Source organism: Buteo buteo, chromosome 10 (genome assembly GCF_964188355.1).
Source record: "Buteo buteo chromosome 10, bButBut1.hap1.1, whole genome shotgun sequence".
Lineage (NCBI taxonomy): Eukaryota > Metazoa > Chordata > Aves > Accipitriformes > Accipitridae > Buteo > Buteo buteo.
This window is the reverse complement of record NC_134180.1, coordinates 6,852,899-6,875,368: the sequence shown is the minus strand read 5'-3', so window position 1 is coordinate 6,875,368 and position 22,470 is coordinate 6,852,899. Positions and strand designations below refer to the sequence as shown.

Here is a 22,470-nt window from a genome sequence, read left to right as displayed (position 1 = left end):
TCCTGGTCCCCCTCCTGCAAGCAGGGATGCCCCCCGGCCCCAAGGGATGGGAAGCCAAACTGCGTGCACGTGTGGGGTTCAGCTCAGCACCTTTGCAGCCCTCCAAATCCAGGTCTAGGCTCAGCTTAACCCCGGCGGGCTGGGTAAGGAACGCTCTCAGTCCCAGCAGCCTGGCTGCGTCACCCCGGAGATGTTATCTTTTCCACCAGCCGGTGCCGAGGGCTGGCGAAGCGCGGGTTGCGTGAGAGATGAGGATCTGTGGGCAGATGTGACCGTGGTGGCCAGGCTCTGCAGGATGAGATGGGGTGAGCTATAGGGGGGTCCGTGGGGTCAAGCGCTTTCCTCTCAGGGAGCTGCTATGGCAGAGTTGTCCATGGCGTTCTGGGACCTCATGCCATGCCGGGGACAGCTTTGCTACCCCCTCCCCTGCCATGCTGGGGACAGTCCAAGCCCCGTGTGCCAGTCCTAACCTCACCCCTACTGGCGGAGGGACGTGCCCCTCACCCTGCGAGCTGCTTTACCCCCTCCCCTGCGGCAGCCGCGGGCAGGGGTCTGGCAGCCTGTCGTGCTGAGCGCTTCTTCACACCCCATCAGCTGCTTGAGCGGTGAGAAAAAAACACCCCAGAGCCCTCTCCGGAGAGCTCACCTTTATTTATTCTTCGCTGGAAGCTGAGCGCTCCTTTCCTCAGTAACTGGTAAAACCCCACAGCCATAATTTAGCAGAACTGCCCCCAGGCTGGGACCTCCACAGAGCGTGTGGGTCCCTCTCGCCGCTGCAGCTGGGACACAGCTGGGCTGGGATACCCGGAGCTGGGGGTCCCGCAGCCCCAGTGGGAATTTGCAGTGTTAGGGGACACTCGTGGATCTGCCTGTCTCCACCTGGGTTGCCCTCCTGCTTTCTCTGCAGGAGCACCCAGGGCTTGAGCTTGCCGAGGAGTTTTGGACGGAGAGCGCCTGAGTAAGGGCAGCACGCCACGTTTCCCTGCAGGACACCCTAGGCTGTGTTCATCCTCAATAAAAAGCTGTTCTGCATTAAGCCACGGTCAGGGCACGGTGGTGGGTGTCCCGGCAGTGGGACAGTTCCTGGTGGGAGCCCAGCTCATGCTGCAGTGTGGTAGGAGCTGAGGGGGGCTGTCATCCTCACCATCCCCTGGCCAGCACATGGAAGGACCCTAACGCTCGTTCCCTGCTCTCTTTTCCAGGGATGGAGGGATGCGCGTACAGCTGGGAGCAGCAGGAGCACGGCACGGCCCCGCGGGGATAGGTGTGAAGGTGGTTCCCCGTGAGGACACAGCGCGACCCCCCCAGCCCCTGGAGCAGCGTGGGGTCTCACTGGGAAGAGGAGAGCTCCCCTTCCTGCCCTGCCAGCCAGGTCTGCCTGCTGCCCAGGCACCGACTGCGTTTCCAGAGATCTGTACCAGGATTTGGGGCTCGCGGCCCAGTGCTGTAGGATCCCTGGAGACCCTGACAACAATGGGGGACCCGCCACGGAGGAGGGACGTCCCTGGAGGAGGCCCTACGCTTCTGTGAGCCCTGGGCTGCTGGTGGCAGAGGCTGCCTGGGGCTGGGCTGCTCGGCCAGCCCGGGGGCAGAGCCGTGGTGCTTGCGGGGCACGGCCAGCGAAGGGCGAAGAGCCGGGGACAGGGTCTGCAGGGGCAGCCCAGAGCCCCAGGAGAGCGGGGCTGCCAGCTGAGCCGCTGCTTCTCCGGGGACCAATTCCTGGGGCTAGGAGACGGAGCAGCCCTTGGTGCCCGGGTTTGCCGCAGATGTCTCCCCGTGCCCCGTCGGCAGGACCGCTCCCCTAGTGCCGGCGCGGAGCGAGGACCGCTCGTCTCACCATGGTGCTGCCGCCGCCCGACAAGCGCCACGTCTGTCTGACCACCATCGTCATCATGACCAGCATGGCCTTTATGGACGCCTACCTGGTGGAGCAGAACCAGGGGCCCCGCAAGATCGGCGTCTGCATCATCGTGCTGGTGGGGGACATCTGCTTCCTCATCGTGCTGCGCTACGTGGCGGTGTGGGTGGGGGCGGAGGTGAAGACGGCCAAGAGGGGCTACGCCATGATCCTGTGGTTCCTCTACATCTTCGTGCTGGAGATCAAGCTGTACTTCATCTTTCAGAATTACAAAGCGGACAAGAAGAACCTGGAGACGGTGGCCAGGAAAGCCCTGACCCTGCTCCTCTCCATCTGCGTGCCGGGGCTCTACCTGGTGCTGGTGGCCTTGGACAGCATGGAGTACATACGGACCTTTCGGAAGAAAGAGGACTTGCGGGGTCGCCTCTTCTGGGTGGCTCTCGACCTGCTGGATATCTTGGACATCCAGGCCAACCTGTGGGAGCCGCACAGGACTGGCCTGCCCATCTGGGCAGAGGGGCTCATGTTCTTCTACTGCTACATACTCCTCCTGATCCTGCCTTGCGTGTCCCTCAGTGAGATCAGCATGCAAGGGGAGCACATTGCCCCGCAAAAAATGATGCTCTACCCCGTCCTCAGCCTGGTCACTATTAACATCGTCACCATCTTCATCCGGGCCATCAACATGGTCTTGTTCCAGGACAGCAGGGTCTCCACCATCTTTATCGGCAAGAACATCATCGCGATCGCCACCAAGGCGTGCACCTTCCTCGAGTACAAGCGGCAGGTGAAGGAGTTCCCCCAGAATGCCATCGCCCTGGAGCTCCAGCAGAACTCCCTCTCCCACAACCAGACCATCCACAGCGTGCAGGGCATCCCCCACGAGCCGTCGCCCACCAGCGAGATCCTCGACACATGAGGGATCACCCCCCAGCCGAGCGTTGGTTCAGATAGCCCCGCGCCGAGCGGAGGAGGGATGCTGCTCTCTTGCTGCGCGGGGCGAGCGTGACGGACAAAATCCCGGCAGCGAGGGCTCTTCTAGGCACAAAACACCGACCATGTTTTAATTGAGCTATGGAGTGTCCCCTAGACGTCTTCATCTCAGGTATAACCCTAGGAGCCCTCCAGACAAACCAAATGAACTTGCAAAGGACCTGAACCAGCTAACCCTCTCTCTCCCTCCTGCCACCGTCTCCCCTCCTGAGCAAAGACCACTAAGGTTGCAATGTCCCTTTTTACTCCTCGAGCACCTCACCTTTACTCCAAGCCTGGAATGAAGATTTTGTTACCGGAGACCTTTTTATGGAGCGGGGACAGGGTCATAAGTGTACGGGTTGGGGGGGGGAGCGGGAAAGGTGGGACATTTGAACCAGTAAACCCTGTGATTGTAGATGTCTCTTATCTCCAATGGTTGTGTTTACAGTTTCCTATTTATAATGGCTCCCGGGAGCTCCCGGGCTGCCCCGGGGGCCGGTGTCCTTGCGGTCAGCGGTGGGCGAGAGCAGCAAGCCCTACGGCGAGGAGCAGGGCCAGGGGCCGGCACGGGTCCCCTGTCCCGGGACGAGGGGGACTGCGCCTCCACCAGCGCGCTACGCCGACTCTGCCGGGAGCAATATTTGGCAAGCTAAAGCTAATCTAATGCTGGTGTTTTATGTCTTTCGTTCACTCCAAACAACTCAGCACAATATTTCTATTTTTAGAAGGGTCTCTCTGTCTCTCTCCCTGCCGTTGCAAACCTCCCTGCCTGCGGCAGCCGGTACAGCCACCCTGGCCCCATGGGCACCGCTGCAGGCAGGCACGGGCACCCAGGAGGGCTTAGTAATAAGGATGGCGACGATGCATTTCACTCCGGCATCGAGCGTTTATAAAGAGGGCTGCTTTCCACAGCTACTATATTTTTAAAATAAAATCTTTCCAAAAAAAATAAAAAAAAAAATCCCAAAAAAGAGCCGGGAAGGATGTGCTGCCCCAGGCAGGCGGCTGGGCTCGGGGCTGGGCAGGGGTCTCCTCCGCCGGTGGGTGCTGTGGTGAGGGGCTTGGCCGCCCGTGGGCAGCGGGGTGGGAAGCGAGGGCCAGCCGGACAATAAAAGCCCCGTGAGAGCAATGGCTTCTGGTGGTCTCTTTTCTGCCAGCGTGGGGAGGGAGGGGGGCAGCTTGGGGATGAGCTCCCGTATGGTCCAAATCACTTCTCTCCTCCTATATCCACCTCCCCTGGACCCCCAAGTGCCTTCCCGAGATGCTGTGCCCTGCACTCATCCAGCGGTGGGCACAGAAAGCAAATAAATCATTTTTTCCAGCTGAAATGCTGCCCCAGGGGTTGGGCACCTCTCAGCTGCCTGCACCTGGGGGGTGGCGCGAGGAGACAAGCAGAAAAGCTGCATCTCAAACATGCTGAAACGGGATATTTTTGCTTTTTCTAAACCAAACATTTCGTTTTGCGGAGACAGAATAAAATGCCTGATGCTGTTTACATTTCTCTTCCACATTTTCTCCTGGCTCTGCTCACTGAATTTGACCTAAATCCACAAATCGTTTTAGTCTCCATCTTTTCAGCCTATCATGATCTGTCCAAAACATTTCACCCAGCCCTGATCCAGCCTTCCAAATTTAGGACCAGGCTATCACAGCCTTGCTTGGCTACTCTATCGCCCAAGGATGACCTTGGGGGGTTTCTCTACCAGGAATAAATCCGCTGAGAAATATAATTATATCTTTGCCAACAAAAGTGAGCTTGCAATAGATTTAGCCAACCGGAAAAGTTTCTTCCTCCTTTCCCTCAGAGAACATGAGAGGAAGAGGGCAGGTGATTTAAAAGGTATTAGCAGAAATTAATTAAATTGCTAAATTATTCTGGAATACCTATGGAATTACATATTACATCTCTACTGGTGCCATTAAAATACATGCGATTACCATCAGTACAATTAACTCCCAAGTATCTAATAACATTCTGCCACTCTTTTAGGTAATTAATTTATGAGCCTTTGTTTTACAGCTCTTCCCCAGCACTGAGCGGAGGAAAACCTGCAGGTGCTGGCAGCGCGGTGCTGCGCAGGGCTGGGACGTGCGAGCTCAGGCAGCGCCCAGCAGCAGGCTGCACCCGCAGCGGTACTTTATCCTGGGGATAAAATAAATTACTCCGGGGTTACTCTGACAGGTTGTTGTATTTTTTGCTCTGTCGCAGCCTGATAGCTAGCTCTGCAGCCATGCCTTATATTGGAATAAGTTAATATTCCCTTGGGCCTGATCTGTTGCTAAGGTTGCCTGGGGGGATGTCTGGCTGTGCTCCCTGGATGGAGCCTGCATGGAAAGGGAATAGTGCTTTATCCTCCTGGTGCCATAACCTCCAAGCAGGCTTAGGAGTCCCCACAACCTTCTTCCCAAGACTGCAAGACCCTGCTTTCCACGGCTGGCATGGGGTTGTCGTCTTTGTGGAGAGGGGTGTCCTTGGGGAAGGGCTGCCCTCAGCCCCTGTGTTAGGAGTGGGAGGAGAGGTCCTGGAGGCGATGCTCACCTGGGATGCGGTGCACTCCATCATTCCCATAAAGGCACCTGAGCTCACCGGTGCTCGAAGCCCGCTCTGTGGCGAAGGGAGGGAGGAGAGGTTTTTCTCGTCTTCTGCTGTTCAACATCCCCCAGGGGCTCTGTGCATCATGTTTCTTACTCAGCAACACAACCTTTTCTTTTCAAAGCCACCTTGGAAGCAAGTGTTACTTGCTGGGCTGGGCAGGGACGCAGCTGCCGGAGGGAGGCTGGGAAGCAGGGGAGAGGAGAACTAGCTGGGAAAGGCAGCGTGGAGGGTGTCTGCGGGCAGAGGTGAGAGCCAGAGCAGCCAGCAAAGACCTCAGAGACACGGAGAGAGCGCAGCAATGGGAGCACTGCAACTGTTCCTTGCCCAGTGCTTGTTGAGGGCAATGCAAGCCGCCACCGCCTCCTCCCTGAAATCCAGTCCTGCCCAGCAGAGACAAGACCCCTGGGAGCCGTGGGACTGGCAGGAGGGACGGCACAGTGGCGGTGGCTGCGCAGGGTGACCGGCTCCCAGCCTGGCTGTTCGTTAGGGCAAGGTGATATTTTGCCGCGGGCAATGAGAACTAAAGGAAACAATTAAAACTAAATAGGCTGGAACTGAGCCATTTTTCAGCTTTCCGCTGAGAAGGTGTGTTGGCAAAAGAGCTCCTTTGTGAATTGTGAAATCCTCCTGGCAAGCTGTAGACTCCCACCTGCTGAAGCGAAAGCAGCACAACAATAATGCAGAAGAAGGGACGCAAATTCCCAACCCTCCAGTGGAAAACCCATGCGGGTGGCAGCCCTCGCTGCCATTGGAAAACAGGCCACGGGCACAAGGGAGCCCGTGCCCTCGGTGGGGAGAGGCCGGTGGTGCTTTGGGACCCCAACTGGTGCTGTCCTACCAGTTACCAACCCACTGGGCTGTGCTGAGGTGAATGCCTCTTTCCAAATTGAGCAACAGCAAATGGAGGAGCCAGGTCCGCCCCATAGCTTGCAGGGTACACCGGAGCAATGGCACCCTCTGGAGATGCAAAACCTGAGCCTCGCAGAGCCTTTCTGTCAGGCTGGTCCCGAAGGGCAGCAAATTGTTCCAGTCCTCACAGCCACAGATGATCTGCGAGCGCTCCCCGGGCAGCGGGGATAGGCACGACTGAACCTATCCACTTCCCAAGTGTTAGAGAACTGCAAAACAGGAGCTCACAAGTAAGCGGAGCAAAGCAAGACGTACCAGGCTGTTGCGAATCATTGAGCCCAGACAAATCCATCTGTGTCCCGTCCCTCTGCCAAACATTTGGATGAAGAGGGAGCAACAGGCTTGTGCTGCTGCATGCCCGACACGGTCTGTGAGAAGAGCACGGACCCAACTCATCCTGGCTGTCCCAACAGCCTCGTGGTACCCGCAGTACCTCCACCCTTCTCGCTGCCTCGGGCTGAATCACCAGATATTTTACCCTCCTGGGAACCTGCATCCAACACTCAGCAGCACAAGCACCTTGCTGCTGCATTCACTGGTGTGCTCCACAGCCGAGGGCACGGGGAAGGCAAGTGGGACGTGAGCTGTAGCTTTTCTTTCCTGGGGTCCTGGCAGCTCTCACGTGTCCTGCTTGTTCTCTGACGCTCTCCTTTTGGCAGGTGAAAATATCTGATGCTGCGGCCCCTGTACAAGGCTGGGAGGAACGTGGCTGGCATCAGGCACCAAGCCGAAAGCACCCTGCGGTCCTGCAGCCAGATTCTCCACGTAAGCACAGCACTGGTGTCTTTGCAGGGTCTGAAAGTGCTTGGGAGGGCTCGGGAGAAGAAAGATGCCCACCGGGGCAATGCAGCACAAGGATGGCCCTGCGGTCAGGCCAGCTCCCTGCAGTGCGAGACTTTGCAAACCATATGCCAAGAGCAGGGTGCCTGGAGCCAGCCTGCTGTCCCAGCCCAGCATCTACTCCTTTTTCCTGAGGTTTAATTACTGCTCCCACCCTGGTACTTCCTAGAGCACAGGTTCTCTCACAGCCTCAGTGCACGGCTGGCACAGCGAGCCCCAGCCAAACACCCGCTGCTGCTTTGCGGGTACCTGAAAGCATCACCTCCTAAAATAACCCCGGCACGGTGCAGGGGGTAGAAGCTGCCTGGGCTGCAGGGAAGCTGTGGCGGGATGCGGGGAGATCCTTTCCTGCAGGCAGCAGAGCAGCGGGATGCTTTGCCTCCTAACCTGCACTGCTCTGATTTCTTCCTCAAGCGCACCATGTGCTTGTGCGCACAGCCTTGCTGCAGCAGGCACCGCACCAAACGGTGGGGAGGGCTTGAGGCTGTCAGGTTATATTTAACTGGGCAGGGCAAAAAGGCTCTCCATTCCCTCCCTTGTCAAACCCATATGCCCTCCCCGTGGGGTGCCATGCATCCTGGTGCCACCCAGTGCAGCCCCATGCACCGTCACCTCGGACCATCTGCAAGTAAGTAATTTTTTTTTTCTTTTGTTCAATCTGGGTTAATTTGTTGAGCGGAGGGAGACTGAACATTTGTGCCAGTAACTGTTTTCTTCCTGCCTGCCCCAGATTCACTGCACTTTTTTAGCTCAGGCCAATGCTGCAATAAAAAACAAAGGGCAGGTGTCCAGAGCACTGTAACGGCAATTGCCGTCCTCCTAAATTCCTCCTGCCCAGACTCTGTGGCAAAAGTTTGAGTTTCTCATTAATTTAATTCTAACTTTGTATGCCCTGGATTTTTCAGCTGTGTCTGGGTTTTAGGTCTGGCATCCTTGAAGGATAATATCCATTTAAGTTACTGATTCGGACTTGCTCATTTAATTTCACCTTAATAAAGATTTTATGTGGTTTTGACATGTTCAGTGTCTCAAATGTATTGACACAGCAGCCTGAAGAAGCATTATGACCATAATGGCTCAGGAAGCATTAAAAAGACCCTGGCAAGGTATATTGATTGCCCTCTTTTACAGTTATTTGAAGACAAAGACCAGTCAAAGGGAAGAGCGAGTACCGTAGTTTGTTTTTATGTGCGCTTCCCTGATGTTACAGCATTTCATGTGTGCAAAAGGCATTTGCAAGCATATCTCTACAGGTTCTTAATCGGGATGTGAAGAAGTGGTGGTCCTGTTGCTGGGATGCTGTCAGGAGGGGGCGGTTTGAAGGAAAAACGCAGATCGCAGAAAAGTCACCTCCAAGAAAGGGGCATCAAAGTGTAAATAAATAAATAAGTGAAAAAGATGCCCAGATCTTCCCCTCTGGTGTATCCTGGAGGAGAAGCCAACAGGTTGACCATGGCTCACTGGGGACTCGCTGTAACACATTGAGGGAAATGGTAAATCATCTTCCAAAATCTGTCCTTACAGCTGTGAGTTTCCCGATTGACTATTCCCAGCTAATGTACCCTCAATATCAACGCATTAGGGGCATGGTACACTAAGTGCCACAGAGATAAAAATTAGTAGACAGATTGATTGGCAGGGGTTGGAATGTGCTTGAGATGGCAGAGGAGGGTAATTAGTGCCTCGTGGCCAATATTTGCATACAAAGATACATCCCAGAGGCCCCTGTGCAGCCACCTGCCCAATTGCTAATGGGAGGATTTTTTTAAAAAACAATTTACCAATTGCAACCAATTTCCTCCAACCCAAGCAAGGGTGACTTCTGTTCAAAGGAGCCATGCGCCAAAGAAGAAAACCAGCTGCAGCAAACCAGCAGCATCTCTAACTGTATGGCCACTCATTATTTTGCCGGGCGATGCTGGCGCAGGCTCTGCCCTCTACACCAGCCCAGCGTGCGGGTGCAGGAGCCAGTGCTGGGCTCCTGCTTGGCTTTTGGGTAGGACAGAGGGAAGGAGGTTGTGCCAAGAAGCAGGTCAACAAGATACAAGCAATGAGGGGACTGGCCCCAGTTGGGGTCCAAGGAAGGACCTTCCTTCTTCACCCTTAAAGCATAATGTGGCAGAAGAGATATTATACACCAAATCAATGTTTCAGGCCATAAGGCTAGCAAACGTGAGGTCTGCAGGGTGCCGTAGCCACAAACCCATTTCCTAGTGCCTTTACGTTGCTGTAGCTGAGTGATCACCCCTGCGTTTGCCTCCAGGGCTCCCCTGCTTCTCCAAATCTGCCGTGAAATAATAACCCATCACTCGCGGGAACTCACGAGGCTGAGGATGCTGAGAAGCGGAGCGGGGTGCCTTGAGCATGCCAGGCACATCCTCCCGCACCCCAGGTGGGCCATGCCGTCAGGCATCTAATAACCCAGCATCTCAGCTCCCGGGGCTTTGCACATGAAGCCTGCTCTGCCCAGCAGAATAAATACCTCGAGCAGAAAAAGGCACTGTTTCCCTTTTTTGTGCTAGTGCCAGCGAGAACTTAGTATTCAAAAACTGTTTTCAGATGTTTCACTTCACAGCTGGTGAATGAACTCAGAGAACTCAATAAACCTCTTTGTAAGAAATTATCTCTCATTAATCTCTCTGGTGAGGCTGGCACCTGGAATAGCATAAATCTTTACCTGCACATACTAGGAGACAGGGGAATGGGCCATAGGCAGTAAGCGTGTTATACTGGGAGAGTCCCAAACGCCAAATAAAGAATAAATCCTCATAAAATTTTCCTTCTGATCTCCTCCTGGGAAGAGGACATCAGCGCTTGGAGGAGATGGATCCTTGCTAGAAGAGCTTTTAGCAGGAGATAGGGCAGCACAAGGGCCTCGAGCAGTCTGCAGGCGTTTTGGGGGAAACCTCTCCTCCTTTCCATCAGACGCTTCAGGAAATGTCCAAAAGCTTTAAATGGTGCTGCTCACTCAGGAACAAACTGCTCCACAAGGTCTGCCAGCTCCCTGCCTCATCCTGACTAGCTGCTTTGGGGATCGCATAGTTTCTGCCTCGTGCTTATCCGCAGCAATAAGCTGGGCTGGCTGGGCTGGAGCACGCCGTGTACCTCCAGCATGTACGATCAGACTCCTACAAGACTCACAGCTACCAAACCCATCTCCCCGAGGCAGGACATCTCTGAAAAATGCTATGTTTGGAAGGGAGAAAGATGATTTGAGCAAGCCTTGAACAGCTTGCCATAGAAATAGCATCCAGAGTTTTCTCCCTCACAGGGGATTTTGAAGTTTATTTCGGTGTCCTTTGCTTTGGTGCAACAGATGGCAGGGAGACGTGGTGGCCCAGAATATTAATGCTTCCCTCCAGCATCCGTGTCCTCAGAGCAACTGGCGTCTCCATGCTCTTGCTGAGCATCGTACAGCCTCGTCTTCTGTCTCGGGGCCGTGCTCTTCCCATGTCAGCTAGGAATTAAAATGTGGGGGGCTGTCCACAGTGGCCCCCTCAGGGACGGGGTATTTTGCATCAGGAAAGCTGCAGGGCAAAGCCTGGGGCTGGGAAGCAGGGATGTGGTTACGGCAGAGGTATGAGCCACCTTGCCTGAATGGGAAACAAATGTAAAAATAAAAATGCAGTGAAGCAAATCTGTTCTGCGACCATAACCACCACACTGCGCTGGAAAGAGTATTCAGCCCATATTTTAAGAGTCGTCTTTTATTGATGCCTAATGTCCCATGACCAGTGTCCAATGAGGAGCAATTAAGCATTTGGTTAGATAAAATGTATGTCTTCAAGCGATAACTGGGCAAAGGATCTTCCACTATAATGTCAATATATGATTTGTACCATGGAAATAAACATGTCGTAAAAATCCTGCTGCTCCCATGGAATGGCTACCCTCTCCCTGTTCCCAGCGTGTCACACTGGCTCTCTATATGCCGGGGCTACCGGAGCTGTGAGCACTGCGTGCCTCGACTTCCCAGCTTGCTGATAACCAGAGCTGAACTCAACCTGCCGTGGTCCTTCAGCCACCTCTGGCTGACAGGGCTGTGGCAAAGGACTGTGAGCCATTCAGAAAGCATAAAATTACACAGCTCCAAAGTTTAATAATACAAGCCCCAGCAATCACACAGATAAATTTAATGGTGACCACTTAAAGACCTGCTGGCTGAACTGTAATATTTGACGAGGTTGCTGAATAATATGCCAGTCTTTCTCAGACCCAGGGAGGCCTATAAAAGCCAGCAGGATGGAGACCAGAATTTCAGCCCTCTCCAGCTCTGCGTAGGAAGGAGCTGGCACTACGCTGCCCATGAAGCATGGATGGCCATGAGTCTTACACCTCCCAAGTACAATGCTGCCAACGGGCCAGGCTTTTTCTGCTGGGAACACGATGCTACCAGCCCAGTGGTACCCTGAAGCCTGTGCCACCCCTGCTTCGGGCTGTTGGGACTTCTGAACATCGCTTCCCGTGGTTGGCTGTGCCCTGCGAGATCTCCTGTCTGCTGCCTCACTCCTCTGCCAGGCACTTTCCAGGGGCTCTGCCTGATGGAGTTCTTTCTTTATTCACTTTTCTTAAAAGTAGAGAATTACATCCAAACTATTATGTCCAAAGAACACAAATGCTGCAGGGTTCAGGATTTAAAAGGCGGCGAGTGCTCATAGAAGCTGTGCCTGTGCCATCCTAACACAAGCACTGTAAATGCCCTTTGATTTTAGTTTTAACAAGAGCAGTGCCAGGTTCAGGGCACACAGGCTTGCAAGGGAAGGGATATGCTTTAACAGCTGGTTCTGTTCTTCTTCCATGGGTTCATGTGGGATGCTGGAAAGGTTGCCAATGCCCACAGTTAGCTAATAGCTGGGGGCCTTGCGGAGAGATCAATGGTGGTGCTGGGAATGCCCTGGCTGCAGCAGGTCCCCTTGCTTACAAACCCAACCTTTCCAAAGCACCCTGGGCATTTGCTTTTGTCAGGATCAAGCTTACAACAGGTTTCTGCTTCTTTCTCTTTTTCCCAAACATCCCTCTGCAAACCACCCAATGGCCCATACCGGATTTCCAATCTGTCCCTGGAAGAAATCCTGCCCCCGTCCTGCTTAAGCCTTGCCACAGTGCCAGTTTAATCATGGTGCCTCCTTTACTGGGCTGAGCAGCTTGCAACACTCATGTCCTCCAGCCTGGGCCTTTGCAGGGCATGTACCCAGCAGCATGCCGGCTCCAGGATGGGTGAGATGCACCTAGCATGGCTCTCGGGAGCACGGCAGCAAGCTCGGCATTTTGTCTGCTGCAGTGCCAAGTGGGATTTAGCAAAGGATCCACCTGTAATCGTCAGTGCCTAAAGGACTTTTAAATATGTCCTTTAACTCACTCCTGAAGGACTCGTACAATTTTAGTAAGCATCTCAGGAAAGAAAACTCTCTGTGGAGCATTAGCTTTGAGAACTGAAAGCAATCTCACCAATACACAATATCAAGTTTGATTGACAAGGCCAATACCCATAAACCATGCTGATTGACATTAATTAGTCTGCCAGCCTTTAATTGCTTCTGATCATGTCCTACATCACTCTGATTAAAAAATTAGTCCCATGCAAAAAAAAAATCAGTGCAGCAGGGGGTGGTTTGAGAAGATCAAAACTGGAGCCTGGGATTTCACGCTCGATGCCTTTGCTCGCGGCGCGTGGACAGATCTTCTCAAAGGGACATCGTGGAGCAGGGTCAGGCAGGCAGGGAAGAAGCCTTTCAGCCTAACAATTATAACAAACCTCTCTCGTTCAAGGTGTTTTTTTCTTTAGAGGAATGCAAATCCTAGAAGAAGAAGAAGAGAGCGGCTAGCCAGGCAAGGCAAGGCCATGCCAGCAGCCAGAGCTGCAGCGTTACGGGGCAGCAGGAGTGGGGACGCAGGCAGGACCCAGCTGAGCAGCCAGCGGGACGCAGGCAAGGCTGCCTCTTGTCCCCCAGGTCACCCATGGCCATGCACTGTCACAGCCCCTGCCTGGAGGCTGGATAGGGTCTCTTGCCACAGAAGGACAGCCACACACTTGGCAGAGAAGCTTTCCTTTCGCCCAGGTCCCATCCGATCCCTGCAGGACCCCATGTCCCCGCAGTTTTCCCCCATGCCCAGCCCAGCAGATGCACACCCACCGTGCCACGTTCTGACCTTCGGAAGCGCTGATGAGCTGGGGAGAGGCTGAGGAGGCCCAGGGGAAGCTAATTGCTGCTCCCTGTGGTGCAGAGGGTGCGGGAGGTCGGGCTGGGGGTCAGCTCACCTGGGCTCAGTTTCATAGCCAGCTTTTTGAGCTGGAGCCAGCTAGCTGGAGGGACCCAGCCAAGTTGTGCTCTAGCCCAGGACAGCATGGGTGCACCTGGAGCCTGCAACCTCCTGCCAAGCTTGAAACACTTAACGGTAGCCAGGACCAAGTCCTCTTTCTCTCTTTCCATCTCTTCTTCCTTCGCATTTGATTGCATTTGCGAATCCGTGCTGCAGAGCAGCCCCTCTGCTGCACACAGGCAGGCTGAGGGAGGGGCAGGCTGCAGCTCCCACTCTCGCCTCCCCTCCCACCGCTGCCTGCTTCGCCACCCGGCATTTCGGGAACGTGGTGGCAGCGGGATGTGGGGAATGCCTCCCCTGTCCTACTCCTCTCACTCCCCTTGGATAACTTTCAGGAAGCCTCTGTTTTTCACGTCCCGCAGAGGCACATTGCAGCACGGTCGGGGACAGAGGGGGTTTGTTCCCGGGGGCAGCCCCAGCGTGGGGCAAACACTGCTCCATTCAGCGCTCACACAGGCTGTGCGGCTCAGCAGGAGAGTCCTCCCTTCTCTCTCTGCTTCCCTTCTCCGTCACTCTTGGTTTTGCCCAGCACAGCCCCAGTAAGGGGGTTGGCGAGCAGCGGGGCAGGAGGGTGGGGGGCAGCAGCCTGCCAGGAGATGAAGGGCAATGCTGAAAAGCAGCCTTGGGCAAGAAAGAGGGGATGAAAGAGTCCCCATGGATGAGTCTCTGGAAAGAAGAACTCATCGGTTCTTTGCAAAGCAAGGACATTCGGGTGGTTCAACACCTCTTCCCTTCCCTTCTTTTGATGCCTGCGAACCAGATCTAAGGAGCTGTGTGAAATACGCAGTTCCCATGGCAGCCAGCAGCAGCTCCCAGACCAATAAAAGCCAGGATACGATCACACTCTATTAGTTTGATAATATCATTTATAGTTGACTTAGAACTGCGTCCCATCTAATTAAAAGGGAGCTGCTTGTGAAAAGCGCAAGAGCAGAAAAAGGCAGAGAGGATCGTTGCCCTGAGCCCCGTGCTTGTGCAGCTGTCTTGTCAGTGAATGGCTTTTTATTTCCCGTTTCACATTGGAGCTAATTTCATCCATCACCAGAACCAATGTGACTCATGCCCCCAGCAAGAGACCCATGCAATGAGAAAGCACCGAGAGGGAGGAAAAAGCAGCGTTCTCTAGAGCCAGTGTCATCTGGAGCTCCTCTTTTCCTTAATTACTCTGTTCTGTCTCCTGGGTCTTTCAGGGGCTCGTGTTTCTGCAAGGCCAGGGGAAAGCAGAATCCAGCCCAAATCCTCCTTTTCTTCCTCATTGCAAGCAGGCAAGCGGAGGGAAGCAGGGACGGCACAGGGCTGGCTCAAGAGCACTGGTTAAAAGGGTTCAGGCTGGAGACATGAGAGAGGACAGGGATTCCTCAGAGATACATGTCTTCAAAACTATCAGTTTTTATGGCAAACAAAATGCTGAGTTTTCACTTACAGCCAAAATGCCAGAATTCCCCCAAATGCCCCCAAATTAGGAGAGCAAAGGGAGCAGTTGCGTATGCAAACGAGTAAGAGCTGACCAGATCCTATTTTCCGCCTGGGCGGCTGTGTTCCCGAGGCAGCTCTCGGCCGCTGGAGCAGTCTGGATGCTGCACGTGGTCCCTGAGCCACGCGGGTGCAGGGCGACGGACTGCGGCAGGGCTAGGATGCCCCGATACTGGACCAGCCCATGGGCTGGTAAATAGTCTCCCACTCCCCTAGCGTTGCGGTGGGTGTCCTCCCATGTCCTCCCAGGGGTGGCAAGGAGCTAAAACACACCTGGGAGTTCTCTGGAGCCCACCTTTGTTGGGCAGATGACGATCTCCTGTGTTTCACAGCAGGGCTCTGCAAAGCTTTGCCGGCGTGGAGGAATCCAGCTTCTCTACTAAGAAAGTCATCCTGGGCAGGAGCGTTGCTTCTTTCACAGGCAACTAATTGCCAGAGCTGGAGAGGTGCTGGAAAACATTTGGAGGAGGTAGGTGGTGCTGATGAAGAAAATGCAGCCAGACAGGACCCTGGCATCTCAGGGCCCGATGGAGCCGCTGCAGCCGCGGTGGCCGCTGCCTTGCCTTCCTCGTGAGGGGAAGGAGGAACGGCAGGTTCTGGAGCCTGCTCAGGTCCCTGGGTCCATCACCGGCACTGTGGGCTGTTTGTACAACTGTGGGCATCACGAGGACTGCCAAAGGCACTCAGGCTCCTAAGATATTTAGGTGTTTTTGAAAGATGTGTCCTCTGTCCCTCAGCAAAGGCCCTGAAAGATGTAGCAGCCTGGAGGATTCCGGGGATGCCGCAGCACCACTCACCCCTGGGGATCTCCTGTGGATGCTGTAGCACCCACAAGGAGCTCCTCTCCTTGCTCCCACCAGCCAGCCAACCCGAAAATCCTCCTGGCCCTGCTACAGCCGTCAGCATTTCCAGCTGTCCTGGTTTCAGCTGGGATGGAGTTAACTGTCTTCCTAGTAGCTGGTACAGTGCTATGTTTTGAGTTCAGTATGTGAAGAATGTCGATAACACTGATGTTTTCAGTTGTTGCTCAGTAGTGTTTAGACTATGGTCGGGGATTTTTCAGCTTCTCATGCCCAGCCAGGGCACCTGACCCAAACTGGCCAACGGTGTATTCCATACCATGTGACGTCCCATCTAGTTTAGGAACTGGGAAGGGGGGGGGCAGTGATTTTGGCCGCTCGGGGACTGGCTGGGTGTCGGTCGGCAGGTGGTGAGCAATTGCCCTGTGCATCATTTGTACATTTCAATCCTTTTATTACTTACTGTTGTCATTTTATTAGTGTTATCATTATCATTATTAGTTTCTTCTTTTCTGTTCTATTAAACCGTTCTTATCTCAACCCAGGAGTTTTACTTCTTTTCCTGATTTTCTCCCCCATCCCACTGGATGGGGGGGGAGTGAGTGAGCGGCTGCGTGGTGCTTAGTTGCTGGCTGGGGTTAAACCACGACACCAGCACAAGCTGCTTTCCCAACCTGCCCCGGCGGGTTTGCGAAGGCCCTAGCAGCACTAATCGCAGCTCTTCAAGATCAAGGGGGTATGAGCTGTCGCTTTCCTTAAAGACTTGTTAAGTGGAGCACTGTCCAAGGAGAAAGCTGTGCGGGATGCTGAGCGCGGAGCATGGGCAGAGGGGCAGCTTTCTGCACAGGAGAGGGCTGTTCACGCTGCGGGGAGACAGCAGAAGCCTTCATCTAATATCCACCCTGTGCAGGGACCCACACAGGACGTGGCCCCTGTGGAATGGGCACAGGCTCTTCCTTGCTCACCCCCAGGCTGCCTCCCAGGGGAGGCTTTTCTCTGAGCAGGGCTTTCCCCTGGTAAATTATGGAGCGCAGCAACCTGCTGTCTGTCCTTCCAGGTGATCACCAGCACCTCGTGGCATCATTGCCTGGCTGCTCCTGCTGCACCTACACTTACAGGTGAGATTTTCTGGGCCATCAAAGCATGCAGGGCTAACCAGCAGTCCTCATTCAGAGAGCGGAGACCTGCTTGCCTTTCAGAGCGTGGTAATAGAGCTGTGAAATTTCAGCTGCTTTATTCTGCAGGCAGCCTCCAGCACACTGGTGTTCTCAGAGAGATTGCCAAGTTGTCTGATCGCACACCACATTAGCTGTGCTCGTTGCAGGCTCTCACCTCTCCTTGCGAGCGCCAGCATCTCCCTGATGGATGCGAGGTCTGCTCCTCAGAAGTCCAGCTGCAAGCCCGGGGTGCTCAGCCTCCAAGCTTCACAAAGTGCCTTTTTTCTAGGTGCTAAGTCTTAATCTTGCGTACCTTACATCTACCTGAAATTCACGGCCCGACATACATCTCCCTGTCGGAAAGATGCTACCGACAGCCTCTGGCTTGTCCTCCACCGGGGAGCTTGGGGACCAGCTCCCAGCAGCGCTGCACGGCCACGGGGACAGAGCCACGGGGACGCTGCCACGGGAACCTTCCCTGCTACCTGGGCTGGTGCTTCTCCTCTTAAACTGATAACCTCTCTGTTGCATTCAACTTCTTAATTTAACATTCCATCTAATCCACGTATAGATTGAGATCCAGGGCCATCTTTCCTTTTCATTTGAGGCCATCACCAGACTTCATCTCACAGCTTCCAAACGCAGCCATTTATTCCCTCTACAAAACACCCCCTTCCTGGGCTTTCAGCATCGTGCTGCTGCTCTCCGGCCCAAGAAGCAGAAACGTGACCGGAGAGCCGCTTCGCCTCCCAAGAAGGAAGGCAGTGTCCGTGGGGCTGGCTGAACTGTCCGTGAGTCAGGATGCTTTCTCTAAGCCCACCACCTTTGCAAACCACCTTTGCTAGCTTCACCCTGACACTTCGAGGGGACACGCTGAGATCCTGAGTCGCACCAGGAAGGGGGTTACAAGCCCTGCAAATTATTTCACCTCTGTCCCTGACTATTCCTTTCCCTGGAGCCCGGTGGCAGCTCTGCCGATGGGGCATGGACCACAAGCGGGGTTTTGCAGCTTGGGGCTGGTCTCTGCTGCCGTGTCCTCCCTGTGGGCGCTGACATGAGGACCACAGTCAATAATCGGAGCTGATGAGCTGTTTAAAGCAAAGACTCTGTCTCCATGTTAACACACACTGCTAGGACGCGGGAAAATTAAGCAAACTCACGAAGCAGAAGCCGAATTATCTCCAAATGGGTTTTCTTTCCAGCGTTGCCTAAGAGATGTCAGTCACTTTTCAAATTATTTTCCCTAGCTGGGGATGATGAAGGAAGACGTCTGGGATAAAGGTGCCTTCTGCTGCTGTCACGCAGAGCGGCTGTGTGACAGTCTCTCCACCTGACAGGCCTGAGGAATCAGATCATTTCTCTGTAAAATCAGTTTTCACAGCGATGTCCCCAGGAGCCGGAGATGACGAGCTGGGAAGGAGCGAGTAGCCGTGGCAGGATGAATGCCAGCGATGGGCAGAGCAGCTTGCAAAGCATGTGAGAGCACCCCAGCCAGTGGTCTGTACACTTTAATGGAAAATTAATTCCAGTCCATACACTTTAATGGAAAATGAATCCTGTCAAACCCTGTGTGTTGGGGTTTTTTTCCTATGTAGTTACAAGCTTGATTGATAAAACTAAATGTGTTGACATTACACATAGGCACCTGCCATGGTATCACCCATCAGCCTGATTAATACACACGTGAGGTACAGATGTGTGCGGTTTATAGACTGAAAATTGGCTCATAGATCTCAAAGTACCTGGAAATGGAAAGGCATCACCTGATGGTGGTAATTCTGGTGGCGCCCCACAGATACCAGGCTTCTGTTACATCAATTTCTTATTGAGATGCCTCAAAGTGAGCAGGAACATGATTTTAAATAATAAACGGATAGGGCTGGCAGCTGCTATGTGAAACTCCATGCTTATTCCCCCCAGAGCCGCTGCTAGCAGCATCCACTGCTTCACAGGATTCTGTAGCAGGACAGAGAGCAGGTCGGGCCGTGCTGCGGGACACTGCTTTTCCCCTAAACCCTGCGTCCCTCCAGCCTGGAGGGCTCTGATACAGCCTCGGCAGTGCAAATCAAAGCAACCGCATCAAAGGAGACAACAGCGGAGGAGAAAGGAGCCTTCGAAGGCAGCTGGGCATGGGGCCAAAGAGAATTTATCTTTTATCGCTTTCTCCTGAAAGGGAGAAAATCCTGCCCGTCGCACTGGGCTCTCCCTGCCTAAGGCACAAAGCGAGCGGGGGCAACCTCCGCTGCTGCCGGAGCAAGTGAAGCAGGAGAACAAGAGATGTCTCCCAGGGCAAAGGACACGTGAGGAGGAGTTCAAACCCAGAAAACTAAGGGACTTCTGAGCTGCCCCCATGCCAAAAAGCGCAGGCATTGGGCAGCTGGGGCACTCCTGCCCGCTTCAGCTGTGCCCGAGGGCAGGAGGCTCCTGCCCATGGTGGGATGCAGGAGACACCCAATGCATCACCTGGCCTTTCCAAAGGTGGTGAGAGTCCCATCAGGAGGCTTTTCTGACCACAGCGTTTCCCCCTGGGGATTACTCCTGACGGCTGGCTTCATTGCTTCTGATGCTACCGACCTGCTGCTGCTCCCCGTCCTCCTGCCCTGGCTCGAGTCCCTGCAGTCTGCACCCGTCCAGCATTTGCCTACATTTATGGGCTGCTTCTGAGATGTCATCTCCCTCTGCCATACATATTTAATTCCTCCAAAAAACTTGCTTGGGACAAAACTCAGATGGGAGACCAAAGACATCCAAGCCAGAAATCAAGATGGTCTCAAGCCGAACTGCCCCGAGGAGCCTTTACCTTCATCAGACGGGGTGAATAAGATGAATGCATCTGCAATATTATTGGAAATGAACCCGGCTGCTTTGCCTTTTCAGTATTTATGACGCTTTTTATTTGTGAATGTTCAAGAATATCAGCTTATGCTCACAAAATATCGGTGGAAAGGAAATGCATCACATCTGTCTAAGAGCAGAAAATAGGGAAGGAATTTCCCTGCCATTTGAAATAGCTCCTTTTTTTATCTGTGTAATAAATGTACAGACTTCCAGCCTGCAGATAATTTGCAAAGGACAAGGTACTCTCAGTAAAGGTAAAAACTCATCTAAAATAAACCTCTTTTACCAGAAAAGTATTTAATTTGGATTTGGGTCAGGGTTTCAAGCTCATGCTAAGTGCCCTTGCAAATTGCACCCCATGCACATGGTACCATCTTTCTGATGAGCACAATGAATGGGCCGTGAATGTCTGTATCTTGAGGGTTCAAAGGAATTCACAGTTTTCAACAGCAAAACATTTCCTGACGATTTTTCAGATGAAATATACAGGTTCTTTGCTAAAGCTTGATCTCTTGGAGCACAAGACCATTCTGATAAGCGCCGTGATTTCTTTCTGAATCTCCGCCATGCAAATTATGCCTGTGCCTCCATGGGCCCATACCTGAAAACACATCTGGGGACAATAACTGGCAGTGCCTTTACCAAGAAGGCAGCTCAAAAGGTCCAGGTACTTTAGAAGACGGATACCACGCGGTCTGACCACGTCCACCTTGGTGCAAAGAGAGCTGGAAGCTGGTCTGCATGCTAGGAGCTTGCTGCGCCGGCCTGGGCAATCCCCCACTAACTGTCCTGCACACGGAGAGCGGTGGAGCATGTGGTCCTCCGTAAACTTGGGCTGGCAGAAGGTCCCTTGGGTGCAGAGCTGGTGCCTTCTGGCTCAGAGACACAAGCTAATGGAAATGTCCTCCGCTGCAGACAGAAACAACCTGCGTTACGTCTGCAGTAATGCAGTTGTAACACGCAGGGTCATTTCTTAACTGCTGTTTCATATATAGAGGTGTTTAGGGAGAACGTAAGCAGGAGTTCGTACAGTGTCCTGACACCAGAACTGCTGTGTAAAGCAGGTACCCAGGGCGATCCTGGGCAAGGAGGGCATTCTGCCGTGGACGCAGGCTGCTCCCCGCATGTGCTGCTCGCCTTGCATCCATCACCGCTCAGCTCCCACCCTCCAAACACCATCCCCGATTCCCCATGGCCCCCAGCAGCCGGTGGCTGTTTCATTCCCTCTCCAGCTTCCAAATCGGTGTGAAGCGGAAAGCAGTGGGCAAGATTTCCATCTGAACGCTTCGAGGCTGATTACACTGGGAAAGCGACTGGGAATAGGGCAAACATAATCACAGGTGGTGATATTAGCATCACTAAATCAGGCTCTGAAAAAGCAGCCTCTTCCAAAAAACTTCATTTCCTCTAATTCCTGCCTTTCACTGGGCTGCTGAGGTATTTATAGCACCTTGTTCAGCGCGGCATTAAAATCCCTGCTCGGTGCAAGCAGATGCTGTCCACAGAGCAGCACCCGGACTTGGTGCCTGATTGCTCACAGATTAATAGCAACCCGTCACCCATGTAATCTCTCCAGCCCTGACGAACAGGGCTCAGCCCTCGCCACTCCACAGAGGGGACGGCGTCTAACAAATTCTCCCCAGTGATGTTGTTTTGTTCATGTTTTCTCAGTTGTATAATGGGTAAGGGAAATATTGTGGAGGCAATAAGCTTTCAGGAGCACAAAGCAAAGCCTTTCTTCATCACAGCACGGAGAAATCCTTACATACTGAAGTTGTCAGAAAGATAGCCTGAATTATTTAGGGGGAAGTCTGCGATACCTTCACCCAATGCAGCAAACCGCTGTACCTACAAGCTGTACGGAAAGCAGCTGCACTGGCATCTGACACCTAACATCACGAGAGGGCCCATCCTGGCAGCATTGTTTTTACAGCATTAATTATGGATGCTGCTCCAAGCATCCCCTGGCAGATCCCCTCTGCTTGGAGCTTCACTGCTCCACGAGCTACACTCCAGCATCGGCTTGCTCCTGGGTAAGACAAAGCCCCCTGAGCAGGTGGAGGGTTGCAGGGGCAGCACGAGAGGGCTTCGGATGAGGCTGGCGGGCTCAGCTGTTACATGCATTTATTTTTCAGTTGCGAGCAGGCTTGCCCTCAAATAGGACTGCTCTAGCACAGCCGGGTAACAGGGCCGCCTGCACTCCCAGGTTTTGGTGGGCTTAATTTCCTTGAGTATTTCAGACCATTCTTCTCTTTTTTAAATGTACACTAAGCCCTCAGCAGATAGGATCTCTCCTACTTCAGCATTTTCTTGTAAGCTTAATTCTTGATTTTACTAGAAACTGGTGTTCTCTCCAGAGTTGCCATAGTTACTGATGCATGTGTTCCTGATTTCACACGCTAATGACTGTCCCAACCTCTTGTTTGTGGAATAAACTCTGTAACCCTGAAAGCAACATAAAATGAAATACTAAAGCACTTATGGTTTAGAAAGCAGACTTCATGAATCAGCGATCAGAATTAATCGCATTATCAAGCCTGGATGAAAATAGTCCAAGCCTCTAGGCCAAGCAAGAGAGCAGGGCGGCCCCCAAACCAGATTTGTGGGGGATGCTTCAAATCCAAGGAGCAGCGTGGTGTTTTGGGGAGTATCACACCACTCCTGCACACCAGGACTAGCCAGGCAGCTGCTCTGGCTTTGCCA

At 53.4% G+C, this 22,470-nt stretch overlaps 1 protein-coding gene across 1 annotated transcript; it reads left to right on the top strand.

Annotated features, from left to right (window-relative positions):
* The first annotated feature begins 1,814 nt into the window (after nucleotides 1–1,814).
* On the top strand, nucleotides 1,815–3,167 carry TMEM121 (transmembrane protein 121). Its single transcript, XM_075037510.1, has one exon. It carries the CDS (start codon nucleotides 1,839–1,841, stop codon nucleotides 2,775–2,777), a length of 939 nt encoding a protein of 312 aa, XP_074893611.1. The 5' UTR covers nucleotides 1,815–1,838; the 3' UTR covers nucleotides 2,778–3,167.
* Nucleotides 3,168–22,470: the final 19,303 nt, after the last annotated feature.

Coding starts and splice junctions, on each gene's coding strand:
- TMEM121 (XM_075037510.1), top strand. CDS start 1,839: ATGGTGCTGCCGCCGCCCGACAAGCGCCACGTCTGTCTGACCACCATC.